Source organism: Saccopteryx leptura, chromosome 2 (genome assembly GCF_036850995.1).
Source record: "Saccopteryx leptura isolate mSacLep1 chromosome 2, mSacLep1_pri_phased_curated, whole genome shotgun sequence".
Classification (NCBI taxonomy): Eukaryota; Metazoa; Chordata; class Mammalia; order Chiroptera; family Emballonuridae; genus Saccopteryx; species Saccopteryx leptura.
The window spans coordinates 130880581-130904963 of record NC_089504.1 but is presented as its reverse complement, the minus strand read 5'-3'; the positions used below and the strand labels follow the sequence as shown (position 1 = coordinate 130904963).

Genomic DNA, 24383 nt, shown 5'->3' with positions numbered 1-24383 from the left:
CTACTCCAAGGCACATCATAATGAAATTGGCACAGACCAACAACAAAGAAAAAATCCTCAAGGCAGCCAGGGAAAAGAAGAATACAACATATAAAGGAAGGCCTATTAGATTATCATCGGATTTCTTAACAGAAACTCTACAAGCTATAAGAGAGTGGACCCCAATATTTAAAGTCCCGAAAGACAGGAACTTTCAGCCAAGAATACTATACCCATCAAAGCTATCCTTCAAGTACGAAGGAGAAATAAAAACATTCACAGATACAGAAAAGATTAGGGAATTTGTCATCAGAAAACCCCCACTCCAGGAATTACTAAAGGGGGTTTTCCAACTAGATACAAAGAACAAAACAAAACAAAACCACAAGTAAAAGCTCCACCAAGAACAAAATAAAACCAAATTTAAACTGTGACAACAGAAACAAAAAAAAAGGGGAGAGGACAGAGATTAACAGTAGCAAATGACGATGGAGTGAAGAAATACTCAAAGATAGTGTACTACAATGAACAGGGTAGGAACCCTTTTCATTACTTAATGGTAACCACCCTTGAAAACACCACCACAGAAGCACATGACTTAAAAAAGATAGCAACAGAGGAAAGAAGTATGGAATACAACCAAACAAAAACAAAGGATAGAAAAACAAAAGAGAAGAATCAAACAAGACACGAAACTAACAGAAAGCAATGTATAAAATGGCAATACAGAACCTACAAGTGTCAATAATTACACTAAATGTAAACGGATTAAACTCACCAATAAAAAGGCACAGAGTAGCAGAATGGATTAAAAAAGAAAATCCAACTGTATGCTGCCTACAAGAAACTCATCTAAGCAACAAAGATAAAAACAAATTCAAAGTGAAAGGCTGGAAAACAATACTCCAAGCAAATAACATCCAAAAAAATACAGGCGTAGCAATACTCATATCTGATAATGCTGACTACAAGACAGCAAAAGTACTCAGAGACAAAAATGGTCATTTCATAATGATAAATTGGACACTGAATCAAGAAGATATAACAATTCTTAATATATATGCACCAAACCAAGGAGCACCAAAATATATAAGACAGCTACTTATTGACCTTAAAACAAAAACTGACAAAAATACAATCATACTTGGAGACCTCAATACACCGCTGACGGCTCTAGATCGGTCATCCAAACAGAGAATCAATAAAGATATATTGGCCTTAAACAAAACACTAGAGCACCTGGATATGATAGACATCTACAGGACATTTCATCCCAAAGTGAGAGAGTATACATTTTTCTCCAGTGTACATGGATCATTCTCAAGAATTGACCATATGTTGGGCTACAAAAATAACATCAACAAATTCAGAAAAATCGAAGTTGTACCAAGCATATTTTCTGATCATAAAGCCTTGACACTAGAATTCAACTGCAAAAAAGAGGGAAAAAAACCTACAAAAATGTGGAAACTAAACAACATACTTTTAAAAAATGAATGGGTCAAAGAAGAAATAAGTGCAGAGATCAAAAGATATATAGAGACAAATGAAAATGACACTATGACATATTAGAATCTTTAGGATGCAGCAAAAGCAGTGATAAGAGGGAAGTTCATATCACTTCAGGCATATATGAACAAACAGGAGAGAGCCCAAGTGAACCACTTAACTTCACACCTTAAGTAACTAGAAAAAGAAGAACAAAGACAACCCAAAACCAGCCGAAGAAAGGAGATAATAAAAATCAGAGCAGAGGCCTGACCTGTGGTGGCGCAGTGGATAAAGAGTCGACCTGGAAATGCTGAGGTCGCCAGTTCGAAACCCTGGGCTTGCCTGGTCAAGGCACATATGGGAGTTGATGCTTCCAGCTCCTCCCCCCCATTCTCTCTCTCTGTCTCTTCTCTCTCTCTCTCTCTCTCTCTCTCTCTGTCTCTCCCTCTCCTCTCTAAAATGAATTAAAAAAAATCAGAGCAGAAATAAATGAAATAGAGAACAGAAAAACTATAGAAAAAATTAATAGAACAAGGAGCTAGTTCTTTGAAAAGATCAACAAAATTGACAAACCCTTGGCAAGACTTACCAAAGAAAAAAGAGAAAGGACTCATATAAACAAAATCCAAAATGAAAGAGGAGAAATCACCACGGATATCATAGATAAACAAAGAATTATTGTAGAATACTATTAAAACTATATGCCACTAAATTCAACAATCTAGAAGAAATGGATAAATTCCTAGAACAATACAACCTTCCTAGACTGAGTCAAGAAGAAGCAGAAAGTCTAAACAGACCAATTAGTAGGGAAGAAATAGAAAAAACTATTAAAAACCTCCCCCAAAATAAAAGTTCAGGCCCGGACTGTTATACTAGTGAATTCTATCAAACATTCAAAGAAGACTTGATTCCTATTCTACTCAAAGTCTTCCAGAAAATGAAGAAGCAATACTTCCAAACACATTTTATGAGGCCAACATAACCCTCATACCGAAACCAGGCAAGGACAACACAAAAAAAGAAAACTACAGACCAATATCTCTAATGAATACAGATGCTAAAATACTAAACAAAATACTAGCAAATCGAATACAACAACATATTAAAAAAATAATACATCATGATCAAGTGGGATTCGTCCCAGAATCTCAAGGATGGTTCAACATACGTAAAACGGTTAACATAATACACCATATCAACAAAACAGAACAAGAACCATATGATCTTATCAGTAGATGCAGAAAAGGCATTTGATAAAATACAACACAGTTTTATGTTTAAGACTCTCAACAAAATGGGTATAGAAGGAAAATATCTCAACATGATAAAGGCCATATATGATAAACCATCAGCTAACATAATATTAAATGGCACAAAACTGAAGGCTTTCCCCCTTAAATCAGGAACAAGACAGAGTTGTCCACTCTCTCCACTCTTATTTAATGTGGTGCTAGAGGTTCTCTAGCCAGAGCAATCAGACAAGACAAATTAAAGGCATCCATATTGGAAAAGAAGAAGTAAAGGTATCACTTTTTGCAGATGATATGATCCTATACATCGAAAACCCCAAAGAATCTACAAAAAGACTACTAGAAACAATAAGCCAATACAGTAAGGTCGCAGGATACAAAATTAACATACAAAAGTTCATAGCCTTTCTATATGCCAACAATGAAACATTTGAGAACGAACTCAAAAAAAATAATCTCCTTCACGACTGCAACAAAAAAAATAAAATACCTAGAAATAAACATAACAAAGAATGTAAAGGACCTATATAATGAAAACTACAAAGCATTGTTAAGGGAAATCGAAAAAGATACAATGAGATGGAAGAATATTCCTTGTTCTTGGACAGGAAGAATAAATATAATCAAAATGGCCATATTACCCAAAGCAATATACAAATTTAATGCAATTCCTTTCTCATATGTGCCTTGACCGCGGGCCTTCAGCAGACTGAGTAACCCCTTGCTTGAGCTAGCGACCTTGGGTCTAAGCTGGTGAGCATTTTTTTTTTTTTTTTTTGCTCAAGCCAGATGAACCCGCGCTCAAGCTGGCGACCTCGGGGTCTCGAACCTGGGTCCTCGGCATCCTAGTCCAACGCTCTATCCACTGCGCCATCGCCTGGTCAGTGCAATTCCCATCAAAATTCCAATGACATTTTTTTTTTTTAATTTTTAAAAAATATTTATTTATTTATTTTTACAGGGACAGAGAGAGAGTCAGAGAGAGGGATAGATAGGGACAGACAGACAGGAACGGAGAGAGATGAGAAGCATCAATCATCAGTTTTTCGTTGGGACTCCTTAGTTGTTCATCGATTGCTTTCTCATATGTGCCTTGACCGTGGGCCTTCAGCAGACCAAGTAACCCCTTGCTCGAGCCAGCGACCTTGGGTCCAAGCTGGTGAGCTTTTTTTGGCTCAAGCCAGATGAGCCCGCGCTCAAGCTGGCAACCTCGGGGTCTTGAACCTGGATCCTTCCACATCCCAGTCTGACGCTCTATTCACTGCGCCACCACCTGGTCAGGCTCCAATGACATTTTTTAAAGAAATGGAACAAAAAATCATCAGATTTATATGGAATTTAAAAAAACCCCGAATAGCCAAAGCAATCCTAAAGAAAAAGAACAAAGCTGGGGACAATACCTGACTTCAAACTATATTATAGAGCCACGACAATCAAAACAGCAGAAAAATAGACACTCAGACAAATGGAACAGAATAGAAAGTCCAGAAATAAAACCACATATATATGGTCAAATAATTTTTGATAAAGGGGCCAACAACACACAATGGAGAAAAGAAACCCTCTTCAACAAATGGTGCTGGGAAAACTGGAAAGCTACATGCAAAAGAATGAAACTCAACTACAGTTTGTCCCTTTGTACTAAAATTAATTCAAAATGGATCAAAGACCTAAATATAAGACCTGAAACAATAAAGTACATAGAAGAAGACATAGGTTCTAAACTCATGGACCTTGGTTTTAAAGAGCATTTTATGAATTTGACTCCAAAGGCAAGGGAAGTGAAGGCAAAAATAAATGAATGGGACTACATCAGACTAAGAAGTTTTTGCTCAGCAAGAGAAACTGACAACAAAATAAATAGACAGCCAACTAAATGGGAAACGATATTTTCAAACAACAGCTCAGATAAGGGCCTAATATCCAAAATATATAAAGAACTCATAAAACTCAACAATAAACAAACAATCCAATAAAAAAATGGGAAGAGGACATGAACAGCCACTTCTCCCAGGAAGAAATACAAATGGCCAACAGATATATGAAAAGATGCTCATCTTTATTAGTTATTAGGGAAATGCAAATCAAAACTGCAATGAGATACCACCTCACACCTGTTAGATTAGCTATTATTAACAAGACAGGTAATAGCAAATGTTGGAGAGGCTGTGGAGAAAAAGGAACCCTCATTCACTGTTGGTGGGAATGTAAAGTAGTACAACCATTATGGAAGAAAGTATGGTGGTTCCTCAAAAAACTGAAAATAGAACTACCTTATGACCCAGCAATTTCTCTACTGGATAAATACCCCAAAAACTCAGAGACATTGATACATAAAGACACATGCAGCCCCATGTTCATTGCAGCATTGTTCACAGTGGCCAAGACATGGAAACAACCAAAAAGCCTTTCAATAGATGACTGGATAAAGAAGATGTGGCACATATACACTATGGAATACTACTCAGCCATAAGAAATGATGACATCGGATCATTTACAACAAAATGGTGGGATATTGATAACATTATACAGAGTGAAATAAGTAAATCAGAAAAAACCAAGAACTGCATTATTCCATATGTAGGTGGGACATAAAAACGAGACTAAGAGACATTGACAGGAGTGTGGTGGTTGGGGGGTGGGGGAGATGGGAAGGGAGAGAGAGGGGCATAAAGAAAACTAGATAGAAGGTGACGGAGGACAATCTGACTTTGGGTGATGGGTATGCAACATAATCATTGACAAGATAACCTGGACGTTTTCTTTGAACATATGTACCCTGATTTATTGATGTCACCCCAGTAAAATTAATAATAAAAGAATTGACAAGATTAATGCTTTTTATACAATTGCACAAAAATATGTATAGGAGTATTCTCTAAAGCACTGGTTGTAACAGTGAAAAATTAGAATGACCAACACAGCCAGAAAGACTGGTTATTTTCTAATAGCTACTAATTTCTACTAGTTTCCTGAGTACTGACTCTAGGCCAGGCACTGTTCTTATGTCTGAAAATCTGTTTCCATTCCCTTAATCTTTACCCCAAGCTTGTATGTGAAAGTCTTTGGGAGTTTCATTTTATGACAACAGAAACAGAGGTTTAAAGAAGTCCAGGAACTTGCCCAAGGTCCACATTATTAGTAAGTGGCATAGCCAGAAATAGAACATACATTTTACATGAAGGGCTTTGCTATCCTGTCCTCCATTCATTGGTATGTTATAGCAGTATGTTTCAACCACTGGTCTGCTAGAAATTTCATGCTGGTCTTCAAAAGAATTAATCACCCTGATGCTGAAGATTATAGACCCAGTGATCTTAGTTGAATTCATTTATGCTCAGGGTAATTGCTACTTACCAGCCTGTATCATCGATGAAAATATTATTGAGGCTGTTTTATATATCTTTGACTTGTAGGCTCATTCGAATAACATTTTGCACTGTGCAGAACATTTAGAAGTCATAAGCAATAGACAAAAAGCATTCAGATAAACTTACATAGTATTCAGTGCTACATAGAATGCTACATAGATGTAGAAATGTTTTCACTTTTCCAAGATTTTTTTTGTTTTTTTTACAAGTGAGAGGAGGGGAGATAGAGACTCCTGCATGTGCCCCAACCACGATCCACCCTGCAACCCCTATCTGGGGCTGATGCTCTGCCCATCTGGGGCCATGCTTGCTACTGAGCTATTTTTTAGCACCTGAGGCAGAGGCTCCAGGGAGCCATCCTCAGTGCCTGGGACCAATGCCCTCTAACCAGTCATGCCATGGCTGCAGGAGGGGAAGAGAGACAGAGAGAAAGAGAGGGTTCGATAAGCAGATGGTTGCTTCTCCTGTGTGCCCTGACTGGGAATCAAACCTGGGATATCCACATGCTGGGCCGACACTCTACCACTGAACCAACCTGCCAAGACTTTTTGATTGCTGTAGACATCAACTAGAAATTCATATTTAATATAATAAGGCAACATTTAAGAGCATTAATTCAAACTTTGACCACTATTACCCTGAAAATGAGGATCCCCTAAAGGTAACATCAGTTCAATAACCCATTCATGGGAGATATCAACTCCTGCTTTCTTAATCATTGTGAATAAAAATACTGATAGATTTATTTTCTGATGTCACTTTGGTGTCCAAATGTAAAATGCAATCATTGTCACAATTTTGGATATCACTGGAAAAAAAATATCTATCTGTTAGATATAAAACTATTAAATTTTTAATCATATTTTCTACTACCTACTTGTGTGAGATGACTTTTTCCAACCTATCACTAATAAAAACTAAACAGAGAAACTGAATGGAAGTCCATGCAGCACTTCATCTCTTGGAAACAAAACTGCAGCCTCGGTTATCAAGTATTCCAAAGAAGCAACAGCAGATTTTGCACTAGCTTTTCTTGAATTAAATATTGCTTTCTAAAAATTTCAGTTGTATTCTATTAAAAATTTTTTTTACTGTTTGGTTAATTTTGAGAATTTTCATTATACAGTGTTATAATTAAAAGATAATGCACAATATACTGATAATGGTTTTTACTTCTTCCTTAGCGGCCCTTGAAATAATTCTCCTATTGTCATTGGTCTCCAAGGATAACAAGGTTGAAAACCACTGTTATAGAACTATTGTACAAAGGGAGATAGATAGACTGTTACCAACCTGTAAAGGTATGCAAGATATAGTACGTGAAAAGGCAAATTGCAAAGTAATATATATAAATTTTTCTTAAAAAAATTTTTTATTTTACTTATTGATTTTAGAGGGAGTAGAGAGAGAGAGAGAGAGAGAAAGAAACATCAATTTGTTCCTATATGTGCCCCACCTGGGGATAGAACTGGCAGCCTTTGCATATTGAAATGATGCTCTAACCAACTGAGCTATCCAGTCTGGGCAAAAATACATTTTTAATATGCTAATTTATGTATCTTTAAAAAGCCCAAAGAGATAAACAAGAAACTGTAAATGATTGTTATCTCTTAAAGAGTGTAGGATTTCTTTATTTACTATGTATATAATTTTAGTATATATTACTTGTATATAATTTTTTAAAGACAAAGACAAAAAATCAAATACTTTTTTTACAAGAGAACATACAAAATTTAATACATAGCATATATGTGGGAGAGTCAGATACCCCACATGCATGAGAGGTTCTCAAATATATTTTTAATTTTCTATTTTTTTTTTTAAACTTTTTTTTTTTTTTTTTTACAGAGAGAGAGTCAGAGAGAGGGATAGACAGGGACAGACAGGCAGGAGCGGAGAGATGAGAAGCATCAATCATTAGTTTTTCGTTGAGCATTGCAACACCTTAGTTGTTCGATTGCTTTCTCATATGTGCCTTGACCGCGGGCCTTCAGCAGACCGAGTAACCCCTTACTTGAGCCAGTGACCTTGGGTCCAAGCTGGTGAGCTTTTGCTCAAACCAGATGAGCCCATGCTCAAGCTGGCGACCTCAGGGTCTCGAACCTGGGTCCTCGGCATCCCAGTCCAATGCTCTATCCACTGCGCCACCGCCTGGTCAGGCGAATTTTCTATTTATTGATTTGAGAGAGAAGAAGATAGAAAAAAAACCCATAGTTATATTGTTCTACTTACTTATGCATTCATTGATTGATTCTTGTATGTGCCCTAATCAGGGATTGAACCTACAACCTTGGCATATTGGGATGATGCTCTAACCAACTGAGCTAACCTGCCAGGGCTCAAATATATATTTTTAAAATATTTCATTGATTTGAGTGGGGAGGGGGGAAAGAGAGAGAGACAGAAAGAGAGAGAGAAGCATCAACTTGTTCTACTTAGTTGTGCACTCATTTGTTTCTTCTTGTGTATCTCCTGACCGGAGATTGAACCTGCGACCTCAGCATGCCATCATGACACTCTATCCACTGAGCCACCTAGCCGGGTCTCAAATACCTTTTTAAAGAAAAAAAAATCAAATTGTACTTTCTTTTTTTTCTATCTTTTAGGTGATTCCAGTGAATTCTGCAGGCTCTCCTGTTGGGGACATGCCATTCATCCGGTCAGGATTGCTCGGGTTTGTAGGGCCAGTAAGTGATGCTTTCATGTTTGTTTTGGTGCATCATATTCAAATATTTGGACTTTAGTTCATAGAACAGTACAACTTCTGATTAGTCCAAGAGTGTTATAGGGCTGCTTAACTTACATTTAGAGCAGTTCCTATAAGAATGTCATAAATGAGTTAATGTTTATTGCTTCTGTTATCCAAGTTCATTTGACTCCTCCAAACTGAGACAGTTTTTATTTTCAGAACTCTTCACTTATTCTTGCTACCTTTCTTTGATTTGATTAATATGTTTCAATATATTGGAAGTGTGCTGAAAAAGTTTCCTTTAATAGCAAAGGGAGGGCGCACTCTCCCTCTTGGGAGCATGCCCACACCTTCCTTCTTTCCCAGGCGTGCATCTCCTAAACTGTAAGGGACCCCATGAGACTTCTAACCAGGGGACCAGTGAGGTCTCTGAACCTGTCTCCAAGGCCCTTTTTTTCTGATTTTCTAGTGAGCTGATACCAGCCCTTTTTTAGCTTATTTCTTTCCTGTAAAATTTCTAGAGCCCCTGTTTTTAACTTCAGAAAAATATTTAAAAAAAAAGATTTCTAGAGCCAAAACAGCCCCGCCCACCCAGCTCTCTCTCGTTGTTTCTTCTATCCTAAACTCTTCTTTGTTTCATTGTCCCCAGCTTTAATAAATGTACTCTCAAAATTAAAAAAAAAATAGCAAAGGGAAACCATAAGAAATAGTTTGTAAAGCATTTTCATACATATTATCACCAATACAACTTGTATGATAGTAAATTCTTTGAAAGCAGTTTGTTTTCCAGCAAATGGTATTTATAGTCACTGAGTTTATAGACAATTAGGGACACAAAACCTGTTTTCAAAGAGCTCATTGCCAGCTTCATGAGCCAACTGGGAAGGCATAGAGCTGGGTCATGATGGGCTTTGCCTGACATAATGGGAAGTTTGGATTTTATTTGATAAGTAATAGGTAATTATTATCATAGTTAGGCCCATGTACCTCCATCCATCTCTGATTACTTCCTTACCCACTCTTCTCTTCTTAATGGTTAAGTTATATGAGAAAAGATCTAATTTTGTTATCTTTCTCAACATTTATGGAGGGTGGTGGGGACATGGACACACTTCTAAGAGAATCACTCTCCTAGAAAGAGAAGTCCACACCTGTTTTTTTTACTTCCTCACTCAGCACCAAGAAATTCTTTTGGCTTACCACTCCACTACTGATGTCCAGGGTGGAGCTCCAGCCATCACATCTGCATTCTAGGGAAGTAGACAGAGGAAAGGATGCAGTACTACGGTCTCTTAAGGAAGATTCCCTGAAGCTTCTGAGCAGCGCTTCCACTTACATCTTTCTGTTCTGACCCAGTCACATGGCCCACCTGGCTGCAAGGGAGATGAAATGCTGTCCTTATTTTGGTCAGCCATGCACAGCTAAAAATTCTATTACTGGGAAAGAAATGGAGAAACAGACATGGGAGACTAGCAGTGACTCTCATTCTCTTTATTTATTTCCAGCATAGCATTTTTCACAGTGTGTTGGAAATGACTAGTTCTCTTTTGTCTTTAGCTCACACATTGTGTGGCACTGCATCACACTTAGTAAGTCAATGAGTGACACTCACATGGAGATGATTACTAGGTAATGAATACATATGAATGGTACAAGAAACTTAGGACTTCTGTAATGAATAGAAAAAGTTAACTTATTGCAAGTGGGCCTGGGAGACTTATTGATAATAATTATATTAAATAATAAATAAAATAATTTATACAGTGATGCTTTTAGGGCATTAACAGCATACTTTTCTGTGGCTCTGTTATTTTACTGGAAACAAGAGGCTCCTACAGCCTTCCTTTGACCTTTTTTTATTAGTCTATTTGTGATCTTGCCAGATAGAAAGAGCATTGCCCTTTTTTTTCAAGCATAAATATGTTTAATTTATAATAGTGAAAATTGAATATAACCTAAATGACAAAACATAAGTAGATCATGCAGGTGTGAATTAATTATACTATATAATAGCATGGAAATGCATATTGTATTTGTTAAATTTGAAAAAGATATTAAAATATATGTACAAAATGCAACATAATATAAACAATATAATGTAAAGATATTATGGAGAACAGACTGAAAGGAAATATATACAAAAATATAATTAAGGCATAAGCATTACTCTTATAAACCTGAAACAGTTATTCTCACATTAAAACAGTTTTATCTCTACCTGACCTGTGGTGGCGCAATGGATAAAGCGTCGACCTGGAAATGCTGAGGTCGCCGGTTCGAAACCTTGGCCTTGCCTGGTCAAGGCACATATGGGAGTTGATGCTTCCAGCTCCTCCCTCCTTCTCTCTCTGTCTCTCTCTCCTTTCTCTCCCTCTCTGTCTCTCTCTCTCCCTCTCTCTGTCATCTCTAAAAATGAATAAATAAAATAAAATAAAAAATTTAAAAAAAAAACAGTTTTATCTCTTCCTAATTACAGTATTAATTGACTTAACATTTTTCTCCTCTGCATCCATTCCATGAATAGGTACAGAAGATAACTAATATGTAATTATGGCTGGGAAAATAAGCTGCTTGTGCGCCATCCTAGTCACCCTCTTATATTATATATATAATTCCTCCCTAGGAATAAATGGGAACAGATTCCTTTCTTATATCCTCATTAAGTGTAAGATGTCACTGAGCTTTTTCACTAATTTCCAAGATGCCAAGATGTGAAACACTCTTAGAATCCATAAAGTATGGTATTTTTTTCTTACATTTTTCATGCGATTTATTTCAAAGTGGGAAGTAAAATGTCTGTTTTACTATTAAATTATGGAAATCAAAATAAATCACTTATCTTTCAGGGCAGCTTGGTGTTTGTGGTTGGAAAAATGGATGGGTTACTGATGGTTAGTGGTCGAAGACACAATGCTGATGACATCGTTGCCACTGGATTGGCTGTTGAATCAATAAAGACTGTTTATAGAGGAAGGTGAGTAGTACAAAGTGCAAGCATTAAGATTTTCAGTAGAATCTACATCCATTGGGTGATTTGAGTTGTATTCTATAGATTCTCGTCTAAGTGATAGGTTATTTTTAGTTAAGCATAGCAGAAACCAGACTTTGAATGTTTGTCTTAAAATGTCTGAATCTTTGGCTATATTGAGAGAAGTAAGATATAACAATATCCTATATTTCAGTTTTGTTGAGTTCTGAGGACTGAGGAGGATTCTATAATGTTGAACTTCCTACATCCCTTCAATACAGAAGTAGTCCCATTCAGTCTGAGATAGATGCTACTCTGTAGAAGTTTCCCATCTAAGAATTGTTTCTCTTACTCATCTCTAAGTAAATTATTATATCGTTTTAACACAGAGGTTGACATAGTACATAAGTACTAATTTCAAATTCCATCGATGAAGTCAATTAGATGTCCTTTTGTCTTGGCTTAAGAGTTCAAGAAAAGATATTTGGTACATATTTGAGTAATTGATGCCCTGTTTGTTAGTTTACAATTATGGATATGTTTTTAAAGCAATCTTGGTGTCCCTTTAGTTTTTTGTTGTTGTTTTTTTTTTTAGAGACAGAGAGAGAGTCAAAGAGAGGGATAGATAGGAACAGACAGACAGGAACGGAGAGAGATGAGAAGCATCAATCATCAGTTTTTCGTTGTGAAACCTTAGTTGTTCATTGATTGCTTTCTCATATGTGCCTTGACCATGGGCCTTCAGCAGACTGAGTAACCCCTTGCTCAAGCCAGTGACCTTGGATCCAAGCTGGTGAGCTTTGCTCAAACCAGATGAGCCTGCGTTCAAGCCAGTGAGCTTGGGGTCTCGAACCTGGGTCCTCTGCATCCCAGTCTGACACTCTATCCACCGCGCCACTGCCTGGTCAGGCCCTTTAGTTTTTGAGGAAGAAAAATGAATTAATCCAATAGAGAACCAGTTTCTGAAATGTGTAGTTTTTGTCATAGTGTGGCTTCTTATGAGATGTGAGCTCCATGGTGCACTAGACCTTCTGTCTTTAGTCATAACTGTATCCCCAGCACTCAGCATAGCACCTGGCACACAGTAGGTGTTCAATAAATATGTATGGATCAAAGGAAGGAAGGGAGATGGTCAGGTATACAGGTATATTCAGCTCTCCAATGACTTCCCATTATTTCATGCATTAGTTCAACAAATATTTATTGGGTGCCAACTGTATGCTCAGGGTGTGGTATTGAACCAAACAGGCCTCATGAAGCTCACATTCTCATTGAAAGAAACAGTAACCACAAAAGGAAATAAATAACATATGAGATGGTGACAAATGCTATGCAAAAAAAAAAAAAGCGCACGGGGGACGGGTGTTTGTGTGCCAGTTTATGGAGGGTGGTCTAAGAGTCTTACTAGTAAGAGGATGTGTGGGCAGAGACCTCACTCAAAATATCCCCTTCCCTTAGCCTACCAGGTCCTCTGTGACTACCCTGGCCTGGCTCAAACCTCTCCCCACTGCTCTCTGCTTCACCACTCTGCTCCAAGCACACTGGCTTTTTGCTTTTCCTCAAACCTGCCAAGCTTGTTCCTACCTCAGATATTTTTCACTTTCATTCCCTCTGCCAGAAACCTCTTCCTCCAGATCTTTGTGTGGCTCACATCCCCAACTTCATTCAGGTCTCTGCTCCAGTGTCCATTCCTCAGGGAGTGCTTCCTTCATAGTACACCCATCCCCCATTCCACCCCTTGCCCTGCCTTAGTTTTCTCTCAGTGTACACTACAATATGAGATTCTTTTATATTAACTTGTTCTGTCTTTCTGACATGCAGACTTCATGAAGACAGGGCCTCTGTCTTATTTATCACTGTGTCCTGACATTCATGACAATGGTGCCTAATCCATGTTTTTTGAGTCCTCATTTTGATACAATGATTGTACATCTTCTTTTCTAAACTACTCATTCTTGGCTAGTGTGGTGGGGATGTCTCTTCTCTGAATTCCAAGTGAGCAAAATGAACAGGACTGGTTGTGAAGGGATTCCTGATGTGTTTGATCTGTCTCTCTTAGAATTGCTGTGTTTTCTGTGTCTGTATTTTATGATGAGCGCATTGTGGTAGTTGCGGAACAAAGACCCGACGCTTCTGAGGAAGACAGTTTCCAGTGGATGAGCCGTGTGCTGCAGGTGAGCACACCTTGGGTTTTGTCGGGGCAGGTTGGCTTTGTTGTCAAAGTTGGCAACAACTGGTGCTTAACATTTTCTTTGATGGACTAGTTGTGCCACCTTATTTTTTTCTTGCCAACCACTATTTAAATATTCTTGGTACTATTAGCAAAATTAGATAATACTATTTCTCCCTGTAGACCACATAGTAATTTTCTGCTTGGGTTGTCAAAGACAACTGAATTAACTCGCCTCAGCAAATTCTTTCATTTTTTTTTTCCTGAGTGTTTGCAACTCATGAGAGAGTTTTAACTGTCCATATGTGGAACCCATCTTTTTTTTTTTTTTTTTGTATTTTTCTGAAACTGGAAACGGGGAGAGACAGTCAGACAGACTCCCGCATGCGCCAGACCGGGATCCACCCGGCATGCCCACCAGGGGGCGATGCTCTGCCCCTCCGGGGTGCCGCTCCGCCGCAACCAGAGCCACTCCAGCGCCTGGGGCAGAGGCCAAGGAGCCATCCCCAGCTCCCGGGCCATCCCCGCTCCAATAGAGCCCCGGCCACGGGAGGGGAAGAGAGAGACAGAGAGGAAGGGGGGGGGGTGCGGAGAAGCAAATGGGCGCCTCTCCTGTGTGCCCTGGCCGGGAATCAAACCCGGGTCCCCCGCACGCCAGTCCGATGCTCCACCTCTGAGCCAATCGGCCAGGGCTGGAACCCATCTTTGACAGTAATCAATTCACTTGTCAATAGTTATAATCTTACTTCATGTTAAAAGTGCAAGGGATCCAGAAAATTAGAATGCTGGCTTTACTATGGAGTTCAGGAGCTAGGTGACACAAACCATTAGGGAAAGAGAAAGATTCAGGTTCAGTACAAGGGATGTGTCTCTAGAGAAGGCAGGCTAGTGATGAAAGGAGCTTGCTTAGTCTTCATGTATACTCACACCCTGAATCCCAGCGCTACTGCCTACCAGTTATGTGCCTTTAGGCAAGTTACTTAACTTCAGTGAGTTTATTTCCTAATCTATAAAGTGGTCATAAAATTACTTACATTACAGAGCTATTAGGAGGATTATTTGATACTAATTAGAAAATTAAATATTTAGTGCCTGCATTCAGTAAATGATGGTGATTATTAATAGCAAAAATAATCATGAGCATAGTCTCCATGAAGACGTTTTCAGAGGCCCACTCTCAAAATAACATTCCCTTTAACTCTGTCCCCGTACTCTTCTTTTTCTACTTAGTATTTATCACCATATATTTTTATTGTTTTCTACATCCACTGTAATATAAGCCCTTTAAAGGCCAGGACTTTATCTCTTTTGTTCCCTTCTCAGTCCCCAGAACCAGTTAGCTATGCCAGCACATCATCAATTGTTTGTTGGGTAAGTGGAGGGTCTAAGAATATGGACTGTCCTTGCATAGCAGCTGATATGGTATTGAGAGTGTTCCCAACATCTATAACTTGTCCGCTCAAGGCATTTGGATTTATTAACAGCCAGTCAGTGGTAATGTTGTAGAAATGCTGCAAGCATGAGATGAGTGACTTTTAAGATTTCTTCCGGGATTCAAAGATGGCAACAGAGTAGGCAGATGTTCCAACTACCACCTCCCAGGACCAAATTGGATTACAACTTAATTTAAGTACAGTCATCTTGAAAAACCAACTTTGCACTAAACAAAGAGGAGTCTATAATCAAGAACCACAGAAGAAGCCACATGGAGACTGGTAGGAAGGGCAGAGATGCGGAAAGGGCTGCCCTACTCCAAGGAGCGAGGGGTGGCTGAGGGTCTGGAGGGACTCTCACTGTGGGGAGGGTCGCCCAAAGAAGAGAGGGCCCTAAGCCCCAGGCCGGCACCCAAGCCTAGAGCCCCAGAGCTTAGAAGAGGTGCCAATCACGACATTTGGCAGTGAAAAGAGCTGAGGATTCTGTCTGCAAGAAAGAGATGGAGCTCTTAGAGACACACACAGGCTCCATCTTATAGGCTCAGCGCAGAAAATCTCGTTTACAGCCAGCCACTCACCCAGGGCTCCAGTAGAGGGAAGGCTAAGAGGCCTAGAATTGCATGAGGAGAGTGTGAAGTTGGTGGCCCAGGGAGAGACACTGTGGGGGACAGCCACTGGAACCCCTGTACTAAGTCATTCTCCAGTACTACATTTGCCATCTTTCTTGGGTGGAGCAGTCCCCTCTGAGCAGCATTAGCCTAGGAAAAAGCAACTGCCCACCCTCGGCAATCTCTGCTGTCCCATCTTATGGAGACTGGATCGTACTGAGAAGCCAGCCAGGAAGCAGTAGGCACGTCAGTGACTCAGTTTTCTGGCATTGAGACCAGAGCCTCGCCGCCCCTCTACCCCACATGCTCCCGAGTCTATGACTGGTGCTTCCACCTCACAGGAGACTCAGTAGAAACTGTCCTGGCTGTGGGAATACCACACCTCTGGGTCTCAGATGCCATGCCCACTGGACTCCTGGGGCCACACCCTATTAAGGTTTGTGAAAAAAGTCTGGACAGACTGTCTCCTGGGGCTGAGGGGCGGAGCCACACCCACCACCCTTCCTAATTCTGGAATTGCTCCAGGCTCTAAACTTGAACAGGCTTTTCAGTGGCTGAGCCCACCCAACAAGCAGCCAGCAAACAGAAGCTACAGGAGGCTGGAGCTCAGGGAACGTTGGCCTTCTGTGGACCTTCCCCCAGGCCCAGTGTGGGTAAAAGCCAGCCTAGGTGTGAAGCTTGGTATTTCTATGTGCACTTGGGACCAGCAAAGGCAGCCATAAACTCTGGATAGCTTGTAGCTCCAAGAAGGTTGCTGAGGGCTAGTCACGGGCAGTGTCCCCCACTGGTCTGCGCCAGGTTTCCTCTAGGGAGGTCCAGGGCTGGTGTATCCAGTGGCCAGCTATGGAGAGCATTGATTCAGGACCTAACATACCTTACTGATGGCGTGTCCTAAGAGAGGGCTCATCACACACTGGGCCCAGCTGAGGAGAGTTCCACTTTCTGTGATCAGCACCGGCACAGTGACTCATGCGCATTGGATAGGGTGGAGCTTCACCATCAGCTGGCCTGGGTGCTGGATATCTTGCCCCACTGGGCTAGATTTCACAGCGGGAAGGGAGAGAGGCACGGAGCACAGACATTCAAAGAGTGGGTCCCTGTGACCCTATTGTTTGGGTCTGGTCAAGCGGCTTAGCCACTTTCTAAAAGGGCATAGTCAGCCCCAGGGGAAAACTCAAGTCTTCCTCCCTGAGACCAGGAAGTCAACAGCCAGAAGAACTGCTGCAGAGGGAACTGTCGGTCCTACACAATCTGAACCTGCTCCTCACCTCACTGAAAAGAAATGGAATTGGGGTATCCAGCAGTGGCTGAGAGATTAGGCTCTGGAGTAGAGGCCACTTTCCCTGTCCTATTAATGTTGTATACCCAACCTCAGCTGCACTAATCCAACAAGCTTGCAACCTGTAGAGGGGTTGGTTGGGTGAGGCCAATCTGAGCTCACACTACAGAAGACTCTGTGAGAAGACCCAGCAGCTGCAAAAGGAGGTTGAGCTGCTGAAAATCGGAGGCAAACCTTATGGAGCTTGGGATTTTTACGAAGCTGCTGTCATCTCTAAGCAGGAGGAAGCTGATCCTTATACACAGGTTGGCTCTTCCCACACTACCCAGGCACTGAAAACACAGACACAGATAGCAAACAGAGTAGTAGCTCCAGACAGGTAGCCCACAGCAGGTTATAAACAATGGCTGACACCAACTCAAGAAGACCAGAATCAACACAACTAGCAGTGGGTGGCAGACAGCACCAACCCTAAACTCAACTACCTACACAAGTCTGACCAGGTGGTGGCGCAGTGGATAGAACATCAGACTGGGATGTGGATGACCCAGGTTTGAGACCCCGAGGTCGCCAGCTTGAGTACGGGCTCATCTGGTTTGAGCAGAGCTCATCAGCTTGGACCCAAGGTCGCTGGCTTGAGCAAGGGGTTACTCAGTCTGCTGTAGCCCCACGGTCAAGGCACATATGAGAAAGCAATCAATGAACAACTAAAGTGTTGCAACAAAAATCTAATGATTGATGCTTCTCATCTCTCTTCATTCCTGTCTGTCTGTCCCTATCTATCCCTCTCTCTGACTCTCTCTGTCTCTGTAAAAAAACAACAACAAAAAACTACCTACACAAGCAGCAAACCCAAAGGAGGAGTCCAGCAGGCACCAGACACTGTGGAGAATAAATATACCCAACAGGACAGACACTGTACACTGTCTAATAAGCATGATCAAGGTTGACCTTTAGAGCCAACCAGCCTGAAGGGTTAACCACACACACGAAAGGACCAGGTGCATTCAATACTCACATACAACAGGAGGGAAAATACAACCCCCAAGAAACATTCCTAGAGCAAGGAACTCAGGTGGCTTGGAGGTCAGTACCACTGAGCCCATCTTCCTCATAAAGACACTACAACAAATTTCAAAGTCAGACAATGATACCCAATACATAGACAAAATGGGAAGACAAAGAAATATGACCCAAATGAATCAACAAGAGAAATCCCCAGAAAAATAACTAAATGAAATGGAAGTAACCAAACTACCAGACTCAGTGTAAAATAATGATTTTTAGGATGCTCAACAATCTTACAGCAACAATAGGTAATCACAACGAGAACTTAAACAAAGATAACAAACATCAAAAAGGATGTTGAAATCATAAAAAAGAACCAGTTAGAAATGACAAATACAATATCAGAAACAAAGACTGCACTAGAAGGAATTAACAGTAGGCTTGATAAAGCAGAGGATTGACTCAGCAATTTAGAGCACAAGATAAATGAAAAAATGGAAGCCGAGCAGCAAAAAGAAAAGAGGCTCAAAAAGACTGAAAATCTCTAAGAGACCTCTGTGACAGCATGAAGAGAAACAATATCCACATCATAGGGGTTTCTGAAGAAGAGAACAAACAAGGGATAAAGAACCTGTTTGAAGAAATCATAGCTGAAAATTTCTCTAAATTGATGAAGAAAAAATGTCACACAAGTTCAAGAAGCACAGAACATTCCATTAAAGAAGAACCCAAGGAGGCCTATACCAAGACATCATAATTAAAATGCCAAAGTTAAGAGACAAAGAAAGAATGCTAAAAGCTGCAAGTGAAAAGCAGTTAATTACCTGCAGAGGAGCCTCCATAAGGATGACATCTGACTTCTCAGCAGAAACACTCCAGGCCATAAGGGATTGGCAGGAAATATTCAAAGCGGCCCTGGCCGGTTGGCTCAGCGGTAGAGCGTTGGCCTGGCGTGCGGGGGACCCGGGTTTGATTCCCGGCCAGGGCACATAGGAGAAGCGCCCATTTGCTTCTCCACTCCCCCACCCTTCCTCTCTGTCTCTCTCTTCTCCTCCTGCAGCCAAGACTCCATTGGAGCAAAGATGGCCCGGGCGCTGGGGATAGCTCCTTGGCCTCTGCCCCAGGCGCTAGAGTGGCTCTGGTCGCAGCAGAGCGACGCCCCGGAGGGGCAGAGCATCGCCCCCTGGTGGGCAGAGCGTCGCCCCTGGTGGGCATGCCGGGTGGATTCAGGTCAGGCGCATGTGGGAGTCTGTCTGACTGTCTCTCCCCATTTCCAGCTTCAGAAAAATACCAAAAAAAAAAAAAAAAGAAAGAAATATTCAAAGTGATGTAAAACTAGAACTTATAATCAAGACGGCTTTATCCAGCAAGGCTATCATTTAAAATTGAAGAAAAATAAAAGACTTCCCAGACAAAAAAGACTCAAGGAATTCATTACAACCAAACCAGTACTGCAAGAAATGTTAAGGGGCCTGCAATAAAAAGTGGAAAGGAAAAAAGAAATCAAGAGAAAAAGGATTGTAGGTTTAAAGAATGAACTGACAATAAACAACTACATATCAGTAATAACCTTAAATATAAATGGATTAAATGCTTCAATCAGAAGACATGGAGTAGCTGCATGGATAATAAAACTCGACCTGTACATATGCTGTCTACAAGAGACCCACCTCAAAACAAAAGATACACATAGACTGAAAGTGAAGGAGTGGGGAAAAGTATTTCATGCAAATGGAAATGAAAAATAGCTGGGGTAGCAATACTTCTATCTGGGGTAGCCTTTAAAATAAAGGCTATATAGTAAGGGATAAAGAAGGTCACAACATAATGATAAAGGGAGCAATTCAACAGGAGGATATAACCATTGTAGATGTGTATGCACCCAATATAGGAGCACCTAAATATATGAAACAGATTTTGATGGATATAAAGGGTGACAGCAATGCTATAATAGTAGGGGATTTTAATACCCCACTAACATCAGTGGAAGGATTCTTCAGGCAGTAAATTAACAAAGAAACAGAGGCCTTAAATGACACACTATATCAACTGGATTTAATTGAAATCTTCAGGACCTTTCACCCCAAAGCAGCAAAGTATATATTCTTTTCAAGTGCATATGGTACATTTTCTAGGATAGACCACATATTAGGACATAAAACAAGTCTCAATAAATTTAAGAAGATTGAAATCATATCAAGCATCTTCTCTAATCACAGTGAAATTAAACCAGAAATTAACTACAATAGAAAAACATTCAAACACTTGGAGGCTAAATAGTATGTTATTAAATAACTAATGGGTTAAAAATGAGATCAAGGAAGAAATAAAAAATTTCCTTGAAACAAATGAAAATGAACATACAACAACTCAAAATCTATGGGACACAGCAAAAGCAATCCTGAGAGGAAAGTTCATAGCATTACAGGCATGCTTTCAGAAGCAAGAAAAAGCTCAAATAAACAACCTAACCCTGCATCTAAAGTAACTAGAAAAAGAACAACAAATAAAGCCCAGAGGAACTAGAAGGAAGGAAATAATAAAGATCAGAGTGGAAATAAAGGACATAGCAGCTAAAAAAACAATAGAAAAGATCAATGAAACCAAGAGCTGGTTCTTTGAAAAGGTAAACAAGATTGATGAACCTTTAACCAGACTCATCAGGAAAAAAAGAGAGGACCTAGATAAATAAAATTAGAAATGAAAGTGGAGAAGTAACAACCGATACCACAGAAATACAAAGGATTGTAAAAAAATACTGTGAAGATTTATATGCAAAAAAATTGGACAACCTAGGCAAAATGGATAGATTCCTAGAAACATACAATCTTCCAAAACTCAATCTGGAAGAATCAGAAAACCTAAACAGACTGATTACAACAAATGAAATTGAAACAGTTATTAAAAAACTGACATCAAACAGAAGTCCTGGACCAGATCGCTTCACAGGTGAATTTTACCAAACATTCAAAGAAGCACTAACAGCTATCCTTCTCAAGCTATTCAAAACAGTTCAAGAGGGAAGACTTCCAAGCTTATTTTATGAGGCAAGCATCATCCTCATTCCAAAACCAGGTAAAGACACTACAAAGAAAGAAACTATAGGCAAATATCCGTGATTAACATAGATACTAAAATTCTCAAAAAAATATTAGCAACATGGATCCAGCAATACATTAAAAAGGTCATATATCGCCTGACCAAGTGGTGGCACAGTGGATAGAGCATTAGAATGGGATGCAGAGGACCCAGGTTCGAAACCTTGAGGTTACTGGCTTGAGTGAGGGCTCATCTGGTCTGAGCACAGCTCACCAGCTTGAACCCAAGGTTGCTGGCTCGAGCAAGGAAGGAGTCACTCAGTCTGCTCTAGCCCCCCGGCCAAGGCACATATGAGAAAGTAATCAATGAACAACTAAGGTTCCATAATGAAGGGTTCATGCTTCTCATCTCTCTCCCTTCCTGTTTGTCCCTGTCTGTCTGTCTGTCTGTCTCTCTCTCTCTCTCTCTCTCACACACACACACACACACACACACAAAGTCATACATCATAATCAAGTGGGATTTATTCCGGAGACACAAGGCTGGTAGAATATTCGTAAATCAATAAATGTGATTCATCACATAAACAAAATATAGGATAAAACTCACATGTTTATATCAATAGATGCAGAAAAAACATTTGATAAAATCCAGCACCCACTTATGATCAAAACTCTCAGCAAAGTGGGAATACAATGTACATACTTTAACATAATAAAGGCCACCTATGATAAACTGATAGCCAATATCATACTCAATGGACATAAAAGCAATCCCCTTGTGATCAGGAACAAGACAGGAGTGCCCCCTAACATAGTTCTGGAAGTTCTAGCCACGGCAATCAGACAAGAAGAAGAAATAAAAGGCATCCAAATTGGAAAAGAAGAAGTAAAACTCATTATTTGCTGATGACATGATTCTATATATAGAAAACCCTAAAGTCTTAGCCAAAAAACTTCTAGACCTGATAAATTTGGCAAGGTGGCAGGATATAAAATTAATATTCAGAAATCAGTAGTGTTTTTTGTATACCAACAATAAATTGTCAGAGAAATTAAGGAAACAATCTCCTTCACTATTGTAACAAAGATAATTAAGTACCTAGGAATAAATTTAACCAAGGAGGTAAAAGACTTGTACTTGGAATATTGTAAGACATTGAAAAAGAAATCAAAGAAGATACAAACAAGTGGAAGCATATACATGTTCATAGATAGGAAGAATAAACATCATTAAAATGTCTATTACCCAAAGCAATCTATAGATTTAATGCAATTCCTGTTAAAATAACAATGACATATTCATAGATTTAGAACAAATATTCCAGAAATTTATACGGAACCAAAAAAAGAACCCAAATAGCCTCGGCAATCTTGAAAAAGAAGAACAAAATGGACGTATCACACTTCCTCATACCAGGTAATACTACAAGGCCATTATAATCAAAACAGATGGGTACTGGCATAAGAACAAGCATACAGATCAATGGAACAGAACAGAGAACCGAGAAGTAAACCCACACCTTTATGGTCAATTGATATTTGCAAAGGAGGTTAGAGTATGCAACAGAGTAAAGACAGTCTCTTTAGTAAATGGTGTTGGGAAAATCGGACAGGTACATGTGCAAAATTAAATGAGACCATCAACTTACACTATTCTCAAAAATAAACTCAAAATGGATAAAAGACTTACCATATTTTTCGCTCCATAAGACACACCCTCCCCCCCAAATGGAAGAGGAAATGCCTGTGTGTCTTATGGAGTGAAAAATACAGTATTTTATTAAACATTTTAACACACCATTTGGTTCAGAATATTTTTTTTCTTATTTTCATCCTTAAAACCCTAGGTGTGTCTTATGATAAGGTGCGTCCAATGGAGCGAAAAATACGGTAAATGTAAGTCATGAAACCATAAACATCTTGGAAGAAAACACAAGCAGTAAACTCTGATATCTCTCGTAGCAATATTTTTGCCGATTTATCTCTACAGGCAAGTGAAATAAAGGACAAAATAAACAAATGGGGCTATATTAATCTCAAAAGTTTTTGCACAGCAAAAAACACTATTAACAAAATAAAAAGAGAACTGGCATAGTGGGAGAACATGTTCGCCAATACGTCTGATGGGGTTAGTAACCAAAATTTATAAAGAACTTCTAAAACTCAACACCAGGATGGTAAACAATCCAATTAAAAAATGGGCAGTTCTCCAAAGAGGACATACAGATAGCCAATAGGCATATGAAAAAATGTTCAGGATCACTAATCATCAGAGAAATGCAAATGAAAACCACAATGAGATACCATCTCACAACTGTCAGAATGGCACTCATTAACAAATCAACACACAACAAGTACTGGAGAGGATGTGGAGAAAAGGGAACCCTCCTGCACTGCTGGTGGGAATGCAGACTTGTACAGCCACTGTGGAAAACAGTATGGTGTTTCCTCAAAAAATTAAAAATGGAACTGCCTTTTGACCCAGCTATTCCACTTTTAGGAATATATCATAAGAATCCAAAAATACTGATTCAGAAGAAGATGTGCACCCCTGTGTTTATTACAGCATTGTGTACAATAGCCAAGATCTGAATACAGCCCAAGTGTCCATCAATGGACAAGTGGATTAAACAGCAGTGGTACATATACACAATGGAATACCACACAGGTGTGAAAAAGAAGGAAATCTTACCTTTTATGATGGCATGGATGGACCTGGTGATTATTATGCTAAGTGAAATAAGCCAGGCAGAGAAAGACAAATATCATATGGTCTCACTTATATGTAGAATTTAATGAATATGGAAAACTGAGGAACGGAATAGAGGCAGAGGAGGGGTTACAGGGACCAGAGGTACAGCTATCAGGGGAGGATAAGGGGACAGGATCAGAGTAGGTGAAGGGATGAGTGAAATTATATATACATAATACATAAATACAGATAACAGGACAGAAAATCCCAGAGGGAAGGGGGGTAGTGAGTCAGGAGGAGGGGAGCAAAGAGGGTGTAATGGGGGAATGTTGGGGGGTGAGAGTGTTATATTGGGTGGGACACTTGAATCCATGTTAACACAGTAAATTTAAATTTTTAA

At 39.7% G+C, this 24383-nt stretch overlaps 1 protein-coding gene across 4 annotated transcripts in view; it reads left to right on the top strand.

Moving 5' to 3' along the window:
• The window catches only part of DIP2B (disco interacting protein 2 homolog B), a 304374-nt gene that overhangs the window by 236147 nt on the left and 43844 nt on the right, over nt 1–24383 (top strand). For all 4 annotated transcript variants that reach the window (XM_066368716.1, XM_066368715.1, XM_066368713.1 and 1 more), the window contains 3 exons: nt 8702–8782; nt 11631–11758; nt 13812–13926. In XM_066368716.1, the coding sequence (XP_066224813.1) occupies nt 8702–8782; nt 11631–11758; nt 13812–13926 (324 nt within the window). The remainder of the gene's footprint in view (nt 1–8701; nt 8783–11630; nt 11759–13811; nt 13927–24383) is intronic.